This window comes from Paracoccidioides lutzii, assembly GCF_000150705.2.
Source record: "Paracoccidioides lutzii Pb01 unplaced genomic scaffold supercont2.1, whole genome shotgun sequence".
Classification (NCBI taxonomy): Eukaryota; Fungi; Ascomycota; class Eurotiomycetes; order Onygenales; family Ajellomycetaceae; genus Paracoccidioides; species Paracoccidioides lutzii.
In genome coordinates, this window is record NW_015440947.1 from 1,771,216 (window position 1) to 1,791,233 (window position 20,018).

A 20,018-nucleotide genomic window follows, 5' to 3' on the forward strand; every position below is an offset into this window, starting at 1 on the left:
GAGAGTCTTGACCTGTCAACTTAACGTCTGCAGAACCTCGAAAATGAGGACATGAGACCTATCTCCAATGCGAATGGCGTGGGAGGCGCGAAGCCTATGTTCCCGCCTCTGTGGCGAGACGTAGGGACACGGATAGGTAGGGGCTCTGTGGAAGGTGTTTGGCGAATAGTATGGACAAGTGGCCATGTACCCCATCAGATGTGCTCCGGACCTTCACTAGGTGCCCTCTGCCCACTTTTTCAGCTTGACAAATGTGTCACACCTTTATCAGAGAAATTCCGCCTCCTGGCTTTGGCATAAGGCAACCGGGGGCATGTGGTGAATACGCGTACCTCGGGCAAAATTTGTTGGTAAGATCAGTTCTTATGTGGAGCCGACTCGAGCTCTCCAAAATCCTTTTTATGCGAAGTGAAGACTGTATCCCGACCATTTCCACTAATTGGGACTAGACAGAGCTCCAACTATCACATATGACCTTCTAGTTTAACCACCCAAGCGGTGAAATTTCAGCTCTTGATCAGGCAAATTCGGACTTACGTTCAAATCTTCCGAGGATGTTTTGACAAGCCGTGCAGGGGACCCATCCCTCCAGCCATGTCATAACACGTGATTGATATGACACAAAACTATATTGCCACGCATAGGTTCAGCCGCCGAGAAGTTTCGCCATGGATGGCAATAATATGCATCCCTTTGCCATCAATGCAAGTCATATGCACATAAAGTTTCTCGCTGAGGTTGTCGCGCTGAACAATGGCATTGTTTAGGCTTCAGCTAGTGTAGGCGATTCTCGTAATGGATCTTTTAGCAAGGTTTAGGGATCGGTGGGTCAGCAATCGAGCCACGTACTCGATTCCTCGGAACCGAGATCGCAACGTATGGAGGACTAACAAATATTGTTTTCTTAGCAGGCCTGCACCTTGTTTAGGGCCTGGTCCGAATACCAGCAGTGTTTTAGTGTTTTGTGCACCGTTTCGATGCCCTGTTACGTGACTCATTCCGTTAAGGGGAATTGGAACAACTTGTTATGCTGTCCATGTGCTTTACCCTCAAAAGGCATGGAAAGCTTCAGACAAAAATGGAGCCTACATTACAGTGTCGTAAATTAAATATTTACCTGGCTGGGGCGAACAGTCTGTGGATCGCTACGTATCTTAGTTTTGACTCCTCCATGTGCCATGCATATTCACATCCAAGAGACTAATAAATACGGAAACTGGAACAATGTCCATTCCTTACCTAGTTTCCGCAAATTCATCAGTCAATATCACCACAGCCTGATCCTAGCCGAACTTAGATGAAGCAAACAATCCCAGATGCTGACCTCGCCCCGCTTTATTCCACACGACCAGCGGGATTCTGCCATCCCAGCTGGATTTTGCACCGGACCAATCATGCACTCATACAACATAATAATACAAAGGAACAAACCAAAAAAAATGCTACCTGATCCCCACTAGCATATCCTATTAGAGATATCCCGGCCCGCTCCACACAAGTTCGTCATAATCTCCAGGGACGGGAATCTGCAACCCAAAATATACAGGTTCTATCGTCTTCGGCGGTGAGCGCAAATCTTTGTGCTTCACATACATGCAATTCGAACCTCCTTATATGATATACTAATGAGAGACATCAAATGTATTATGCAAGAAATCATTGCACATGTACGCAGGCAATGTGGATGGTCAATCCACTTCCTGAACTGTTTCGTACTAGGTAGGGGTTTGATTTAATCCGATTTGATATCCGGGTGTGTAATTTTATGAATAATTATTGAGAATATGCTCAAATCATGATTTCCCCTTAGATGTTAGTTATGCTATGCAGCTGCAGACATTTACTGTACGATATTAGCCGGAGGGCTAAGGCAAACCAGGGGCCCGTCGGGAATTGACTGGCCTTTTACTAGATCTAGACTTACGGAGGTGGTCGTTGTTAGATGGTGGGAATTGAATCGTTTGTTAATGGGAAGGGGATTTATTTTCTGCATTCCGAATTTCTCTTGGGGAAGAGGTTGCATGATGGGATGGATGATTGAGGAAGCCTTACAACAAACAAAATGACGTTAGTGAAGTAAGGGGGCAGATTGTGCGATTTGTGATATTGATATGGGGGTATTTGTTAAAAGTGTTTTTATCAGGGTTGACGCTGGAAGGTAATGCTGGATGGGTAAGATCCATGTGTGTTCGTGAACTGTCTGTCGTTTTACCCCTAGAAATGTGTATAAATTGAATCGGATAGAAAAAAAAAAGAAAAAAAAAAGAAAAAAAAAGAAAAAGAAAAAACAAGAATATTTATTTACCAGCTCCTAACTAGGCCCATATGTCCCCATGAAGCAAAAGAATTCACCACCTCAAAGAAAGGAAGTGTGATTCAACTACCTCATCAACATTTTCAAGTAACCTATCACCTAGCTAGGCTGTCCATAAGACCAGATATCGTCCCATATGAAACGACGTAGACACTACCTTGAGAAAACACATTCGTGCTATTCCCAATGACTGACGTCATCACCTCCCGCGAGTGGCGTCTCTCACTTTTCGTTTCCCTTGCGCACCTAGGCATATACAATTAGGTATATATACATGCACCGCATATTTCTGCCCTCCAGGTTCCAAAATTCCATCTCGCCAAGGACACGATCTGCTCCCGGAAAGATATTCGTATCAAGGAGGCCGAGATCTGTCGAGTTTGCCTTGATATGTTAAAATGGTTTTGGCAGGTTGGTCAGGCCAATGGAATCTGCGTGCACTGCGCCAGGGAATTATCGGCTAGGGTACGTGTCAGTTGACGGTACGGATTCCGCCCGAGATGGTGATGGTGGTGGTCCTTCTTCCACGCCCGATAGCCTGTCAGGCAAGCGGGATTTCGAGAAGCAAGCCCACCAGATGATAAATCGCTTCCTTGTCCTTAGGTGATGAGGAATGGTAAGTGAATGTTTCATGTTATGAAATTATTGGTATGATCGGCTGAAACGAAATATTCCGTCCCTGCAACAACAGATGCATAATTTATACCAATAAATCGGGAAATGTAGTAAAGAAAGGAAGGAATGGAGGTTAACTCGGGGAGTGGAAGGGAATGGATCCGAGATTGGTGTAGATATATCTTTGTGTAGAGTTGGTGAATGCCTAGATAATGTTGGAAACGCTACAAAGCCGGCTGTTTAAAGATTCTTCTGATGATCTTCCCTTATTTTTTTGGTTCTTTTATTTCTGGCTGACCCGTTTCTGCTTATGACCCCAAAAATCCATTGGCATTCGACGTGGCATGTAAACCCCGTCACAGAACAGAAATATGTATAACATTCCATTCAAACCAGAACGCACAGGGGAATTCAAGTGAAGCCAATTTGGTTCCGTCACAAGGCAACATAACATAGATTATACCATTGGGTAATTTTCTCAAGTCTTGAGGATGTGGCACACACCCAGGAACATCTTGTGCTGTGGCACCTTGATTGGCATTAACCCGACTTCAGAATCTTTGCCGAGAAACCCAGGGTTTAATCTGGGAGACTGTTCGGAGATATTTCTTACTGCGAAGCAGCAAATGGAATAGTGAAGCAACTTGATATGCCTGGCAGCAGTGTAATGATGTTTCCGGAGATGATTGAGGAGATTAGATTTGTAGGATGGGAAGAGTGGAGAGCATCAAGCATCAGAGACGGTTGTGTCTGCTCCACTCTCTTTCCTTTTCCTAGATCGCGTAACTCGCATATCGGCCAGGGCTTCAATTTGGCTCAGCCCAAAGATTTTGGGATACTGAGCGGACTTCTCCAGCTCCCTCGCTAACGGTGTAACCCGGAATTTCTTTTCATTTTCATCGAAAATGATCCACCGTTCAAGCTAAAGTAGAGAGTTAATGATGAAAAAGGGTAACCAAACGAGATGGAAGTAGATGACATCAAAGAATGTTGGAGAAAAAAGAAAGAAAATAAAAAACTTACCGATGCTAGACGATATGCATACCAGAGGCAACGCTCTGTACGGGGACCTGCAATGCTTGGCAATTCCAATCCCCGTTCGTCATAATCAATGGCAGGATTACTGAAGAAGTCATCCGGATAGCATGGTCGCGCCCAGATCTGACCTCGCATGAGAATATCTTCCGGCAAAATCACACTCGTGCCATTGGCAGGAGTGGGGAAGTCGTCCCTTGCAGCAATAAATTCATCCACGCCTCGCCGGCTCAACGTATTTAAAAAGAAAACAAGCTTCTCCCAAGGGATTTCGCGTTGAAAGTACGCCATGGACTCCGGAACCAATGCTAAACTCCAAATAAATATGAGGATAATGTGAACATGTGGAATAACGGCCTTCTCGTTTGTATGTGTAAGAAGAAGAGAGAGAATATGAAAAGTCATGAAGGAGGCGTAAGAAATAACTTCCAAAGAAGTCAGGAACTTTGTGTCATCAAATGGAACATCGATGGGCGGAAGCATTTCCTCAACTTCTTCAGTTGAAGCTTTGGCCCAGAATTCTTTCGCAGCCTGAATCCTAGTATCCCAAGACAAGGTCGCAGATTTTTTGAAGGCTTTAACGAGGATGGCATTATCATTTCCGTATTCCAGCATGGCCGCAATGTTGGAGGATGCAATGTGCACTCCTTGATCCCGGAATTTGGTCCCCATCCGACGAACATGCTTATTCAGGAGGGACACATGCTCGACCACAAATTCAATGAATTGGCTAATCTTTCCCTGATTGAAAAGTATCGCATGCGCTTTCACAAATGAAATCGCTACTGGTAAGGCAGGGCCGTAGGGTCCATTGTAGCCGGGATTCGGCCCAAAAAGAGGATCAAAAAGGTAGTGGATGCTCCCCCGGGTATTGATGAAGGGTTCAGCGGTAAGGAGAGACTTGGTGTAATAGAATAGCTGTTCAATAATGTTTGGCCGAGTAAGCACCGCAAGGTGATGCTGGAGCCTTCCCAAGTGGGGGTTTTCTTCCAGAGCCAGGAGATACCATTGTCGCGCCACCCCAGCCCAAACTTCTCGTTCAACAATATTGCGCTGCTCAACAGCCATCCGATACCTTGATAGGTCACCAAGGCATTCAATCCATATTAGTCGAAAACAGGGTACAGCCTCCATAAGAAGCGTTATCGTGTTATATGCGGCGTATATAAATACCAACATGTGATCGAGTGATTGCGGGAGTCTTTCCCTCAATAGCTCCAGGAACGAGTGGATGCCATGTTGCCATAACCGAGCGGGCATGCAGTATTTACTGGCGAGTTGTTTAAGTGGCTCACCGGAACCGGGATGATGTGAAGCCATAAAGAAATCGTGGTGCTCGTTGAGAAGAGTCCTATGAAGTCCAATTAACGCATGCCATTGTCTATGAGACAAAGCGGTCTCAGATTTGAATTGCGCTTGATTCATCTCAATGCATTTGTTCTCAACCATGACAAGTCCCGCATATATTCCACGAATTTCAGTGATCAACTCCTCTTGCGATATCGGCCGCGTCGGAAGCTGATGAAATAAGCGGTTTACTGGGGGTGGTGACTGTTCATCTTCCGCATACGCACCCTTTCCATACCCGCGCAGCTGTCCTAGGTCAAGGTCCCAGCTCGGAATCCCGGTGTAACATTGCTGCAGTGTTGGAGTATCACCCAATCCCAAATCAATTGGGTGGGGATCGCTCTGATTTTCCTGCGGATTCAGGATTCGTGTTGAGTTTATTGGGGGGTTGCAATCGCCGTTGTTAAAGTCACTCGAAGAGTTGATGGGCGGTCGCTTCCCCTCAACCGTTGGGTGCGTATGGAATAAATTCGGCTCCGACTCATCTTTAAACTTGCCTTTATCCAAGGTACTGTCAAAAGGACAAAGCTCTGGAGCTGGAATCCTCATGGATTGTGTTCCCCTCATCCCCACCCGTTGACATTGAAGCAATCGCAATCTCTCCGGTTCAGAAACAGCGGGTGGGACCTTCGGAGAAGCAAGAGGGTTCGACGGGTAAGAATGAACTTGAGGATTTGCCCTGTCACCACCAATCTTAAGGTTTGCCAATCTGCGTTGGTTGACTGTGTCCTCCTGGCTCGAACTGGTTTCGTACTGTTGGGGCACTGGCTGTCCATTGCTGTTCATATAAAAGGCGCATGAGCTTGGATACAATCTGCACCGAATAGCATTATTTTGCCACCCTCCACTTACCGTGTCATTGCATTTAAAGAGTTCTTATGGACTGCATGAGAGTTCCTGGAGGGTGTGGCGTCCGGCCTTCTCTGGCGTCCCCATTTCCGTAAGGAACGGGGTTGGGAATCACTGATGGGGTGATGTTTTCCCATCCCGAAAAGCTTTGCGGAATGGGTTTAACTTGAATGTCTTTGGGGGTATCGTTGGGATCAAAATGCGAGTGCATCCATAGAGGTCAATTCAGACTTGAATGAAAAGTTTTGGGAGTGCATCTGAACAAGGGCAGGACGCTCGACGGCTGTTTAAGATATGTCCTGGTGATATTGGCAAAACCTGAGTGACTATACGAGGCCTGTAATACACTTTATATCGACAGAGAGAAAGGGAAGCCTGGATATCAATGCCGAAGAGACGTAGTAATCTAGACTGGATGGATATATGCGCGTCTTTATCTCAACCGGGGATGTGGCTGGTGAGATGCGGTACCTGGACACGGAGTATTGTATGAAATGGAATTACCTGCTAGGCGAGATTAAGGTTCCGCCGCAGCCTGGATGATTATCAAGCGCCAAAATTATAGTTAGATGGTTGCCTAATAACAAGAGGGGCGAACCATTTGCGGACTAAACGTTGCCATCCCCCAAATCCTTGGGCAGCCTCGTCGAAACTCTCGCTGGGGGGTCTTTTTCTGTCCGCGACACAACCCTCTCTCCTCCCCTTTGAACTAACTAAACCCTCAAGGCTGCGTTGCAACATTCCGTCAATGCCCCAACACCCTCTTTCTCTTCCCCCAGCTGCTCGACTTTTGAACAACCCCTTCAGCGTCTTCAGCGCCTGTTGTTCCTCCTGAACCAACTCGCGCAATAACATATCTATCCGATTTGCCCTCGGAATTCCGGCGTGGACGATATCAAAACTTATTGCCTGAATAGATAGATGGGTATCCGACGATGGTGTTTTTTTTGGGGGGAAGACTTCCGGTCCTGTGCCTCCTCTAAAAAGGTTTTACCGTGAGAGCCTTATGAAGGGACAAGAGGGAAGATACGCCCACAACAGTTTTCTCTGTGGCTTGTTTTTGGGTGACCTCTGCCTGGTGAAAACCTACTACTCTCATGAGAATCTTTTCTTTATATCTGTCATAGTTCTTGCAAGTAAACGCGACCTCGCTTAAATTAACCAGGCCCATTCCTCCGAAAGTATGTACACTCGGTTGGCCCGTCTGATCCAAAGCGATGCAGATCTTTTTTAACTATCCAGTTGGGCGGAATTGCCCGGTCACGATCCAAAAATTTCCCTTTTCAGTGCCTTTTTTTCAGTTTTGTTATTGCAAGGAAGGCCAACAAAGTAGTGGTTCAGGCTGCGGTGTATCCAGAAATGCGCCCAGCAATCAGCATTGATTATTTTTGCCAGCAACCTAATAGGAAACGTACTCCATTTTAGTCTATCCGTGGACTGCACATGTATATGCAGTTTCAGTTGTGTGGAAAACTCCACTTCGATCAGTGCACCCATTTCCGAAGCCGCTCTACTAGGTTCAGGTAACTATGTTTGAACTTGGAAATCATCTCTACATCCATTCCTCTGCTATCTAGTTACACTTCTGCCACAAGGTGCTGCTGATTTGAAGCAGCCTCGTCAACAAGAACCATCCACAACCCAACTACCATTTTGCTGGCGATTACGCATGTCTCGGATGCCCATCACCGCTTTTTTGAACATGTAATCTACTCTTTTAGTTAGGTTGGATGGATGGATGATCTAGCGTAAAATCAAAGGCTGGAAATCGATGAGAAAATGCACGTTCTAAACTTCTTCATGGCGTTTAAGCGTGGTTAGCTGTGTATGTGTCCTGGGCATTGCGCCTCAATTTTAGGCTTCGGGCTGCCTTATTGAAGATTTTTAAACGTGATGATTTTCCGTTTTGGATAATGATGATATCAATGGCCTGACAAGCACTGAAAGGGAAGGTGTTTGTATTTTCATGCACTGACCAGGCAACCCCAACTTCAAACCCGGCATTCCATTGTATTTCGCACAGGACATGCCTTGGAAGAACAGTCCGTGCCAACCGGAGGAAGATGGACGATTGGACAATATCATATCATCTTATCTCAGCCCCCACTTAGCTCGTTTCAAAAACCACTCTTGTTCGGAGTTGCATGAACTGCGGCGCATGTACTCCCGTACATATAACTATATGTATGTCTATATATGTAGATACCCTGGTTCTTCTCTGGCCCGCATCCGCCCGTCTAACACGTGGTTTGCCCTTCTGCCAAGTTCCTTTTGTGCCTTAAGGCTCCAATATCAATCAAACGACAAGCCTTCTAAGAGCCCTTGTTTGCAGATAGACAACATATATATTATTACATCGGAAAAGCCACTGGGATTGAGCGAATGAAGGAAAAGAAATCACTAAACAAGGACGGGGATGCAGAAAACAAGGCTGAATGTTTCAATGTCATGTCATCTGACCCGCTCCCTCCGGCCCTTCTCTTGTTCCATGGAAGAAACTATTCCATTAATACTCTTGAATGATGGTGTGTCCTCAGCTTTGCCTGCTTCTCCAACTACAGACCGGATAAGAGTCTCAAAAGGGTTGTCTTTCTCATATTGATCTGAGAATCAGGGTGGGGGCAGAGATCAACAGCCTTCCGAGGTGAAGTTATGGGAGTTCAAGTTCTTGTAGGCAGAACACAATATTCCCGTCGTGTGCCAGCGATCTTATTTTTGCCAGTCGCTAATTGGCCATTTGAATATCTTAACTCTTTTTTTTTTTTTTTTTTTTTTTCATAGATTGTCATGAGCCCTAGACGTAATATTTGGCTGTCTCATTTCTTCGTCTGAGATGACATTATTATCGTTCTCCTCATTGGTCTGGGACAGACGCGGCGAACCACCCTCCCTCTGGAATATATACCTTCGCTATATACTTTCCTGCCTAGAAATCGAGTTTACCGAGCCTGGCAACCCTGTGGAATACGGGAACGAGCTAAATGACCCATCATCTCATGTGAAGAATGTCTATCTTCCAGCAGACACCCCCAAAACCCCTTCGGAATGGAGACTGCTGTTGACTAACCTCTGGTCGTTCCACCCGGAACCGCCCATATTCGACAGGAAAGACTTCCATTTAACTAGTAACTAAGGTACGGGTTAACTAAGCTGACTGAACTTAGTAATAAGCTCTCGAACGCTTGAGTTGGGGAGGGGGGTAAACTGGGTGAGTATCATGGTTCTTCTCCCTTCATTGCCTTGGCGTCGCCCTGTATGTTGGGCCTCTTTACAGCAGCCTCCACTTCATGGAGTAAATCTTTCCATTACTGCTGGGAATTTTCTCCAATTAGATGCCCCCTCGATTTAACCGAATTCGAAGGCCCTTAATTCCTTGAAAACTCGAGGCACAATCCAAAATACGTTGATGGTTGGCGGGGAGTTAAGGCTTCCACCCATATGCTCATTCTCTAGTTCCCAGGCTGGATGGTCATATTTCACAACACACATCCCATAAAGTCCTAGTAGAATGTCTAACGCATCTCTCGAGAATTTCATCTCAACCTGCTGGCCAAGAACCCACCCCCTTGTCGAGTTCTGAAGAGTGGAGGCTGCCTCCCGTCATTCTTACCACCCCGTTGCAGTACTGCATGACCTAGCAGCTTTGCGACCATGGCTTTGGTAGCATTGCTGACAGCTGACCTGTGGCGAAAGCATGAGCATGCATACGGAGTATACGGGCCTCCATACCTCGCCGTAGAATGAGAGAGCGGTGGAAAAGACCGTAAAGTCGAGCAATTTACTTATTATTCTGCATGACAAGGAAAGAAAATGTTATCCAAACGAGGAAACACTACATACCGAGCTAGGCTCCCTTTCACTGTCAAACATATGCAGCAGAAGTCGACCAGCCAGGTCGCCATCGTCGAATCCCAGACCCAAAACACGCGTGCTGACGTATCTGCCTGGTTCGCCCTTTGGCTTTTTTGAATTCCGTCGATAGTTCACCAGCCAATTCTCGGCTTTACTCTCTGTAGTTCTTTCTTGTTCAGTGGCTGCTAATTTCCAGACACCAGTCGATGGGAAACATCAAAACCGAAACATACCCTGACGTCCCTGCTTTCCTTTCCCTTGGTCTTCTTTAGCAGGCGATGTGGCACAGTTCAGCAGCCTAACAAGCAGCATATATCTCTGGTTACAGTCACTCCGCAAAAGTATTCTCAACCCCCACCAAAATTTAGTTCTGCTGGAGGGATTAGAAAAGAAATGAGGGCTGCCAGAACTTTTGCGTTTAGTACTGTATCACCCACCCCTTTTACCATTCCCAGTGTGGAAGTTGCCCGATATCTCCCGGTAGTTCTTGTGGCAGAATGTCCTGGTATGTGGTTGCAATTCCTGAGAGCTGATTCCGGCCGGAGATACTCCGCCGAATACTGTGGGAATATCTTGACCAGAAATTGACGCAGCCCTTAACTTGCATTGGAATGGTTAGGCAGAAAAGCCTAGTGGAAAAGGCAGGTATTGGCGAGCGACGTAGCATATCTGTGCCGTCATTGGAGGTTCATACGGCGAGCGGAACAAATTAGCGGTTGTATTAATGCGAAGATGACCCCATTGGCCGAAGTTAAATAAAATCCATGTATCTAGCAGCCCCAGGAACCCAGCAAGCTTCTCACCATTCATATATGTACAATTGTCGATGCATGGAAATTTGGCCCAACTTGGTACGAAAAAGTTGTCTGAAAGTATTTGTAGGATTTCTCGCAAACCTCAAAACTCCAAAGACAAGACTTTGACAAATGAAGAACTCCCAAAGCCGATTCCCTTCGGAGCGGGAAACCTGTAGATCTGTACGTAACAGTTAATATGTTGGTTCGACACATCTTCTGGTTGCCTGATTCCGCGCCGGGGTGTTTGATCGTGGCTTTCACCGTTAGTACTTTTGAGCACCTTTAGAGCAATAAAAAACATCCAAGATAACCGCCAGATATTCATGGACCTCCTTATCCTTGCGGGAGGAGAAAAAGCAAGAATAAAGCAGAACTGGAGACGGATTTCCGGGACAAACGCGGGTGGAAGTTAACGAAACTTCCCCCAACCAGCAGAGCCCCCATACAAAAGAGGTTAGGTTCCACTGACCGCCGCCCCGCGAAGTCGTGCGTGAGATGAATATATTGGAGGTTTGTGCCAAAGATGGCCATATTCTTGGTGACTACGACATTTATTTGCAGATGCAGCAAAAGACGACATGTCGACATGCACGTCTCATATGCCATCCATACGTCCCGCCGGTTTTGCCTTAGTTCCAAAATTAAGGGAAACTGATTTCATTTTACCGGAGCCATCCCGGATGGCCTCCAGATTCCAGGTGCCCAGCTGGTGCGCGAAGATGGATCGATGACGATCTGTTGGATACGAGCTTGCCAACCTGAGAGTCAAAATAACTCATGAATAATTTATGACCAATGGAACCGATATCTTAGTGGGGATAACTACAGATCAAATGCATGAATAAATCAAGATTTAGTGGATTTAAGTGAGGGAAGCTATGTATGTACATGTGTCCCAGCTGGGCATCTAGATATCAAGATGGTTTAAACTGCCTTGAGGTTAAGCTTATTATTATTCCAGAGAGTTTGGTTGGGTTCCAATAACTTAATTCCCCACACCTGCGGGCGCCAATCGGTTACACCCCATGAATCTCCTAACCACTTGTCCTCCGCACAACGTCCAACAGCCATCAACAACTGGCACCCTGAAACCCTCTCAGAAATGAGAGTTAACCGTGGGCTTAAAAAATCCCTAGGTAGAACATTGGCAAGTCCCTCAGACTAAGGAATTTGGACTCAGAGCTGCTGCTAGAATTGTCTATATGTATGACTATTTATTCCGCAAGTTTATGTTCATGGTGATTAGTATCACGCCCCAAAACCACGGACGGGATAGAACAATCACGAACCTGTCAACTGCCACTGGTTTTCCAATGAATATCCGAATCTAGCCCTATGGAGGTCCGTGCAGGAACGGGAGATATGAAAAATCGGAGAGGAATAAACTTTCTGATACATACAATCTACCCATCCCGAGCATTGACATGTTTGCAGGGTCCGCCATTTGAGTTTTGACCGCCAGTGACAAAGGTTCTCTCTAGTAGGAGCTCGGCTTACTTCAGGGACCTATGGCTCTGTGGCCACTGTGGCTATTACATAGGAGTTTTGGTTGCGCATCAAAGCTTCGCTCTTCGCACCTGTCAATGCCTAAGATTGCTAGCTTTGCTGTGTTCCGTGTACAAGGCTCTTATGAAACCCGGAGTGGTTGGGTTGCCAATTGCTACTTTCGTGCGAACCAGCCATTTGCGTATGTCAGGCTTTCTCTCTTCTGTATTTAATTTTAACAGGTTTCTAGCAATTATTTTCAGTTGGTTTGTTGGATTTTCGACCAACGTCAACATCCATCCATGCAGCTTCGTCCAGCAACCCTCAACAAGCTACGTCACACCATTCGATCGACATTTGTTGAGTGGGGCATTCGTTGTTTGTGGTGCATGAGATTTTCCGGATCATACGCAATACGGGTAATAATTAAGGGATAATGATTGAGACAACTTGTGATTTCCTGACTGCATCACTGCCACAAAAGGAATATCATCTATCTTTGAGGTTCCGTCGTTACGCGTCGCCAACATCACACTCTGGGAAAAAATTGAAGTCCTGAATTGTTTCATTACGATGCGAGCGGGGAGATACCGATTTGAATTGATATTACTCTTTGTCTGAGGGCCTGGCGCCTTATCTGCTGGACGAATCCTCTCTTGCATGTTCCTGCTCTGAAAGTTCTACGACAACTCAAGGCTATGAAGAAATATAGTAACCTGTTATCTGATGACCGCACGGCCTATCAACATCTGATCGACAGGCTTATCACAGTCACGTGCATCGGATTGCCGTGTGCGAGGCCGGAATCGACAACTGTGGATCACAAGGCAACCGAATAAGACTGCTGTCCATGGTCTGTCTGAGCAAGGTTTCTTTCATCTCAGACTATCCCATCCATGCCGCGGAACATCCAACGTGATCCAGCAGATTGGGACTAGGGGAATCGACTACTTGATGCAGGAACAAAATTAATGAAGAGGACCTGATGAAATACACTCCCCCTAACAGGTCACGATCTTTTTGATAAGTTAGCTAACAAATCCCACAGTCCTGTCAACTGAAGGTGGCGACGACTCGCAATTGCTCCTAACATTCAAATATTGATGCGGCTGCACTGATTTGCCTTTTAAGAATCCAGTTCCAAAATGCCGGGACCACAATTAGACGCTTATCGCACAAGGCCTGTGTCCAAAGCGTAGCCCTGGATCTACACCACTAGCCGCAAGCGGAGAGAAAGGTGTCCCGCGATACGTGGGATGTGGATGGGAGACAACGTGAAATTCCATTTTCCGGTTTATACAGCATATCCGGTGACGTCTAAGTTATTTCCGTGTATCTCTACGACTCCCTTTCAATGGAATGTGCATTTCTGAATCGCGCGATCCAAAGCGATATAGTTAAGAACACTAATCCCTTATGGCTACAATCGAATCTCCTTCGTAGGAGCGGAATCAAATTTCCGTGAATACCGTTCGAAAAGCCATCCCACGAACTTTCCGCATATGGAACAACACCGTGCGGATGAGCCGATTGTCAAAGCTCCAGATAACGTATTTTATTTTCCGGTTGAACCTCGCGCAGTTCAGCAAAACAGGGCAACATACTTCGACTTTATGCCATGTCTAAAATATTCATATCTGATTTGATAACCTGGTAAATTAACTGCTTTCCTCTGACTGTGTCTATCTCTCCACTTCTTTTTACTTCTCCCGTTAGACTTTATTACCCGATGCCCCTGACAACAAATCTAAGCAGTGCCTACGAATCATCGCGATATACGCCGTACACTTAAAAGGCAACCTTCCCCCAAATATAGTCTCTAACTTCATGATCAACGCCCAGCTTAGCCACAATCGAATTTTCTTGCTTTATCCAATAGCAGTCAACAGGTATCCTTTGGACACTTGGTAACCTTACAAACTTAGAATAAGGCAGAAGTTGGTCTCTGTAAATCGGTTGAACTTCAACATCAAGCTTGATGCGGAGCAGCCGTATGCGCCTTTATGGGGGATTTCCGATCACGTATAGAAATTCGCATCTGGACCCTTCGAGCCATACAAGGCAGCTATCAATAATATACCGTTATCATAGCTCTGTCATATGCGTTTCTTCTCCATGTTTGGGGTCTCGGGAAAGTAATATACTTTAGATGTCTTTTAGAACCTAAGTATGAGAGGAACACATTCCAGTTCTTCGTTCCGTTATCACTCTGGTTGGCATATCTTGTCCTTTTGCAACCCCGAGCCATAGTTAGCATGTAATGGATAGTACATTACAATATGGATTGAAAGGCGAGGCAGCAGACCACAGTAACAAGATCCATTTATAAGATATTTTCTATGGCTGGCTGCTTTTCGTAGCTACTGTGCTAATTTGGCTGGAAAATAGTTCCCTAGAGAAGCTATCTGTCCAATGAATTTTGAACAAGTGCACGCACCTCACTGGGATATTCTAGTTACGGGCCATTAGTTAGTTAATCTTCACCTTTCTTTTTTGGTTGGTTGGTTTTTGATGCTAATTTTCAGCTATTCGACACCCGGGAAAGAATACTGATACGCTTACTCCACAAACCTGGTTAGTAACTATGTTAAAAGGTAGTTATGATATTTCCGAAACATCGCTCAAGTACAATCGCCGGGCATTAATTTCAATTCCTCATTATGTGCCCAGGATCTGATGGTATCTCACTACCCTACCATTCATGAAACCCCCCCTCAAGTATCAAAACCTGACAGGAGCCGTTCGGACCTCTCTCTGCAAAACATACATTATTATTACCTCATTTAACACCATGCATCTCATGGGGAGGAGAACAAAACCTTCCCTGCATTCCGAACGGACCAATTCGTTAGTTAGAGAGCCTCGGGAAATGTTGATGTCGAGGGGGTGCAGGGTGTAAATACACAATAGGATTTGCTGCTCTTCAGCAAGATTCGACTACCAAACAACTATAATGCCCGAAATTATGAAAATGAAGTGAAAAGCTATGCGTTAGATAGGTCATCTCCTTCGTGGTTAGTTATTAACAGTTTAAATATACATCCACTGATAAACAATCCCGAAAATACACAAACTTGTCAGGGATCCCGAGATTCAAGAAACAGGTAAAAGCTCAATAGACGTAGTCACGGACTTGGTTGAGAAAACGGGACAAGGCTGTGCTGGGTCATTAAATAGGCGGAAAGCAAACGGCCTGGAAGCATAACCACGTCTTGGGGGCCAATTATCTCAACGAACGGGGCACGTAACGAGCATAGCTAAAATATCCTCTATGCCAAATCGTCACCTGGACAATCTTGACATGAACGCCATAAATGCGCCATATCCACGTCCCTCTTCTCCATGCTGCCGTTTGCATCGATTTATAGTGGAGGGATGTCGGGGAGGAAGTAGGCTGGAATTGAGGGGTCAGTTGTCTGAAGAAGAGTAGTAATATGATAGAAGTAGAGTGTGTAACTATTTGACCAGTCAAATATTTAATATTTGGTCACGGTCACAATTTTCCTCCGTGCCTCCCACGCCAGAAGCCCTCATACTACTATACTAGGTTTGGGGGGTTCCATTTCCTATCTTCGAAAAGCAATTAATGACTAGCCGCGGGCGCCGCAACAATGCCGTGGCCTGTGGGGATCCCTGCATTTAATTGAGGTTAAGGCTCGGAAATCGAAGGGTATTTAGGAAAAGAGGAGCTTTCTGAGTCGAGAGATAGAATATGACTGAGAGGATTTCAATGAAAAGGGCACGATCGCTGATGATGATAGGAGCAAGTGAATGGGTTCGAAAGATACCGTAACCACTCACCACCTGTATGGCTAAGTTTTAAAGGAGGCGTGGATTATTAAGGGAAGAAAGAAGGCATTGCAAGGAAGAAGAAATCCTAGCTCAACTAGCTCTTCAAGACTGAGGGAAATGAAATTAAATATAGATGCGAAATGTATTCGATGTAGTCCGTAATGTCAAGCGAGTTCCGTATTTTGAGCCACACTACAATAAGAACCAAGTTGGACTGTTGCGACTTAGTACTAGCAACTGGCACCTTTAGTTATATTCCATTATTAATGTCTGTTTAACTTTCTCCGCAGCCCCGTCATGCATTCATACATACATACATAGAACTACATCCGCCATCCATATCTGGGATCTGTGTTTGCAGTTACGGTCGTCCGAACTGGACCGCAATCAAAGACGAAGCGAAAACGCAAGAGAGAAGGATTATATCCTCTCACTAACTAGTAATCCATGATGACTGATGTTTGCGTGCGATGAACTGGTGAACCTCTGACATCTGGGATCCATGAAGTACTGGACGTATTCGAAACAGCAATCCACCCCCGTATACGCGAAAATTGTCACCTCGACTTAACAAAGCTTCCACACGTGTCACGGTTTCAGTTGGCGAGAAAATGGAATCTGGGTGGTAGAGAAAATACCTGGAAAAAGGGGATCAGAAAATCGAAGTATTTTTGATTAGTGACTGAGGAAGCATTGAAAAGAGAAATAAAAGGAGATAGAAACAAGCACAGGGGAATCAAATGTGAATAGCCATATGTTCTGAGGGATAAGGGGAAATTCGCCAGAAAAGGCAATAGATAAGGAAAAGAGGCGAGAATAAATGCAAACAAAAGATTGATAGAAACCCCTGTTGGAAAATTAGACAACGCAGGTTGCTTAATCGGTTTGCCTTGAACCAGTTGAGAAAAAGGAAGGAATCTAGGAAGTTCTGCTAAATGCTATCGATGGTCTTCTGTTTTCTGAAAGCGTATGTGATGAAATCAGGTATCAAGTTAGCAAAAACCATGGAGAGACTCGACCGCCTACGGGACAAATGATGACCTGTAAGAGGGGAGAAAATGAAAAGAAATTGTAAGTTAGAGAAATTGCCAAAGAAAGTACCGCCAGCAAACGCCATGCTATGCTTAATGGAAAAGCGATATGAAACCCGACGAAGCCATTCGAGAAAGTGAATCGGTTTTGTGGCGTGTTTATGCATGTTTCGATGTCGAGAGCGTCAGCAGAGATAGATTCGAATCTTCAGATGCAGTTAGCAAAACTGATCCCTTATGTCAACAAGATTGGTAATACACTACCTTTTGCTTTACTGGTTTGCGGCACATGGGGCATGTTGCGTTTCCACGAGGCTTTGTTCTATCTACCCTACTAGACGGCATATGTTGATCCGCACACCAGCGACAGAGAACAGCGTGTCCGCATGGAAGCACAACAGTGTCAACAAGTTGGCTCAAGCAAGCTTTGCATTCCATATTAACAGTGAGCTCTTCTGTTTCTTTAGCTTTGGGGCGACCATCGTTTTGGTTATCGAGTCCTTTCTTGGGAGGGGCCGTTTCGGCATTATTTGCCAGGGAGTCGAAAAATCGTCTTCTACGTTCTGAATCATTTCCAAAGTAACCAATGTCGGGGTCGTTGGGATAATGAACAAGCGCGCCACTGTATATGAGTCGAGCTATTTGAGCATTTACAAAGCTCTGCTCGCGAGAAGCGTTTGAGTTTCCCATCATGCCTAGAGCAGAATTAGGGTTTTGGTTATGCCTGTGAGATGGCCTCGGGTCCCCTGGCAATGGAGTTCCGGACTGCGAAGTCCCACCATCATGGCTGCGCCGGGCACGTCGGCGGCTCCCTATGTTGGAATTTGAATTAAGTCTACTACTGCCAGTGAGACTTGGAGGACTTGGGATCGATCCGTGAAAGGGTCGTCTCCGTGGAATGGACAAACTCAATCGATTTTCAGCGGGAAAGTCCGAGGCAAATGTTGAAGTCATATGAGGATTTCCATGGACAGTACTTGAGGGTTCGGTATCCGAGCTTTGTATGGTAGATTGCGAATGAAAGTAATCGACAGGAAGGTATGGGAATGGAAACGAATTTAAGGGGTTCTCGTTTTGAGCTATCACAGAAGAACCCGAAAATCGCGCAAAAGAGTTGTGTACTGGTGGTAGAGGGGAACCGGCGTCGAACCCTGCAAAAGAATCGGGGCGGCCAAAAGCTGGTTAGCTGTTAGTTTGTTTACTATCGGAATCTGTGCCTTCTAGACTTTAAGGAAACCTACCATTTGGGTGATATGATCCCTGGTTTTGGATGTTTCCCCGAGTCTCGCCGTTCTGCTCTAAATGTCCCTGTTGACGAGACTCCAGGGTGGGGAACGCGTCGTTTGCATGGTCAGAGCCCTGCAGGGCCGCATGATAGTACATCTGCTGGTGATCAAGGGGAATATAGCCATAATTAAGCGCCGCTTCTCTTGAGAAGTGGGATTGAGGAGTACCTAGAATAGCTGTTAGCCTTTTGTCAGGACGTACTGAAATTCTGACGTGAATCACAGGCAGTGATACCATTGACGCGTTGATTTCCACTAGTATCCCAAAAACCACTTGTTCCCAGTTGATCCTGGCCTGAACCCTGAGACTGCTGATTGAGAGAGTCGTAGAACGAGCCGTCTGTGGTAACGGGCGACTGTAGATTTGCTGCCATTACAGTACCTGGAGCCGCGTGGTCATGTCTTCCCGCCATTTCAGCTGGATTCACGAAGCTAGAAACGCGACGGTGGGAAATCTGGTGGTTAGATGCAGCTTGGCCCGACGTACGAGAGAGAAATGAAGCACGTCTTGGAGGTCCAGTGTTCAGCTGATTGATTTCCCTCTGAGGCGGCTGAAGTTCTTGATTTTGACGTGAGGATTGGAGCGTGGGGTGTTGAGATGGTGAGGTTATTACAAAGTTGTGTCTTGGAGTGGAATTGGAATAATCTGACTGACAGTTGCTATGAATCAACTGCGATCTTGAAGATTGTTGATGATTGTATGATGCTCTGATCCAGGATTGATTTGTAGGCAGTACACAATAAGGTTGGAATGACTGAATGCAAGATCCAGACGCAGGCACAGGTACAGGAGCAAATGAAGCCGGAACTATCTGAGATGACCAATATTCTATATGGCGCCCACATTGATAAGCAAGCGACGAGAGACAAGATACTGAGTAATGTAGAGGAGGAAGGAAAATGAGGAGAAAAGGGGGGCCACTCATTGGGAGTGATATTGGTTTAGTGACAGGCACAGGCGGGCAAGCAACGCAAGTGAAGAAGCAAAACGCAACCCAATAACATTAACAATTGATAAAGCTGTTGGTAAAGCCAAAGAAAATTTCTTCAGAGGAAAAAGGACTGACCCTTGCAATTCCAGCAGAGTCTGGAATATCGAGGAGATTGGCCGGCAGCGTCCTCTCCCAATGGGTAAGGCGCCGAAAGCGGATGGAAAGGCTGGTGGAATCTCACGTTCATACAGAAACAACAGGAATACTGGCAGAGAGATTGGCATCCGATGGCATATTTATGCATGCACCTTGTAATGAAAGCTGGCGAAGGCCAATTTGACATATTTCACATTCACAGTGTCATTCTCGTCGCCATCCCGTGGCGGGGGTGGCTGGAGGGTGTGTGGAGAACTGCAAGTCCATATTTAGCAAATCTGTGGATACTTTGCGGGCGAGTTTGGGAAGTGGGACGTTACCGGGAAGGCAAAGAGACAGTTTACGCAGCAATTCGTTGGATCTGAGGTTTCTGAAAGCCCAATGCGGCGGGTACTAACAATGGCAGTTGTTTCGACCTTTTGACTATCGTCTAGGGCAACAGAAAAAGTCGTGTCGTCGAGGGAGGATTTCAGAGAAGACGTTCACGGCCAAATCACCACGCAAAGAGACGGTAATCCGACATTAAG

General features: G+C 45.8%; 4 protein-coding genes across 4 annotated transcripts; 1 reads left to right on the plus strand and 3 right to left on the minus strand.

The window, feature by feature from the left end:
* Positions 1-2,738: 2,738 nt before the first annotated feature.
* On the plus strand, positions 2,739-2,921 carry PAAG_11113 (hypothetical protein; the record flags this gene model as incomplete). The annotated part of the gene is made up of 1 exon (XM_015846817.1): positions 2,739-2,921. The coding sequence occupies one exon, from the start codon at positions 2,739-2,741 to the stop codon at positions 2,919-2,921; it is 183 nt and encodes a 60-aa protein (XP_015703621.1).
* Positions 2,922-3,656: 735 nt separating this feature from the next.
* PAAG_00496 (hypothetical protein) lies at positions 3,657-6,297 on the minus strand (the record flags this gene model as incomplete). The annotated part of the gene is made up of 3 exons (XM_002797911.1): positions 3,657-3,851; positions 3,953-6,089; positions 6,164-6,297. 3 exons carry the CDS (start codon positions 6,295-6,297, stop codon positions 3,657-3,659), a joined length of 2,466 nt encoding a protein of 821 aa, XP_002797957.1.
* Positions 6,298-9,938: 3,641 nt separating this feature from the next.
* Positions 9,939-10,679, minus strand: PAAG_11114 (hypothetical protein; the record flags this gene model as incomplete). Its single annotated transcript, XM_015846818.1, has 4 exons — positions 9,939-9,950; positions 10,001-10,170; positions 10,246-10,310; positions 10,459-10,679. The coding sequence occupies 4 exons, from the start codon at positions 10,677-10,679 to the stop codon at positions 9,939-9,941; spliced, it is 468 nt and encodes a 155-aa protein (XP_015703622.1).
* A 6,678-nt stretch (positions 10,680-17,357) lies between these two features.
* On the minus strand, positions 17,358-19,582 carry PAAG_00498 (hypothetical protein; the record flags this gene model as incomplete). Its single annotated transcript, XM_015844039.1, has 4 exons — positions 17,358-18,295; positions 18,359-18,571; positions 18,606-19,211; positions 19,471-19,582. 4 exons carry the CDS (start codon positions 19,580-19,582, stop codon positions 17,358-17,360), a joined length of 1,869 nt encoding a protein of 622 aa, XP_015700374.1.
* Positions 19,583-20,018: the final 436 nt, after the last annotated feature.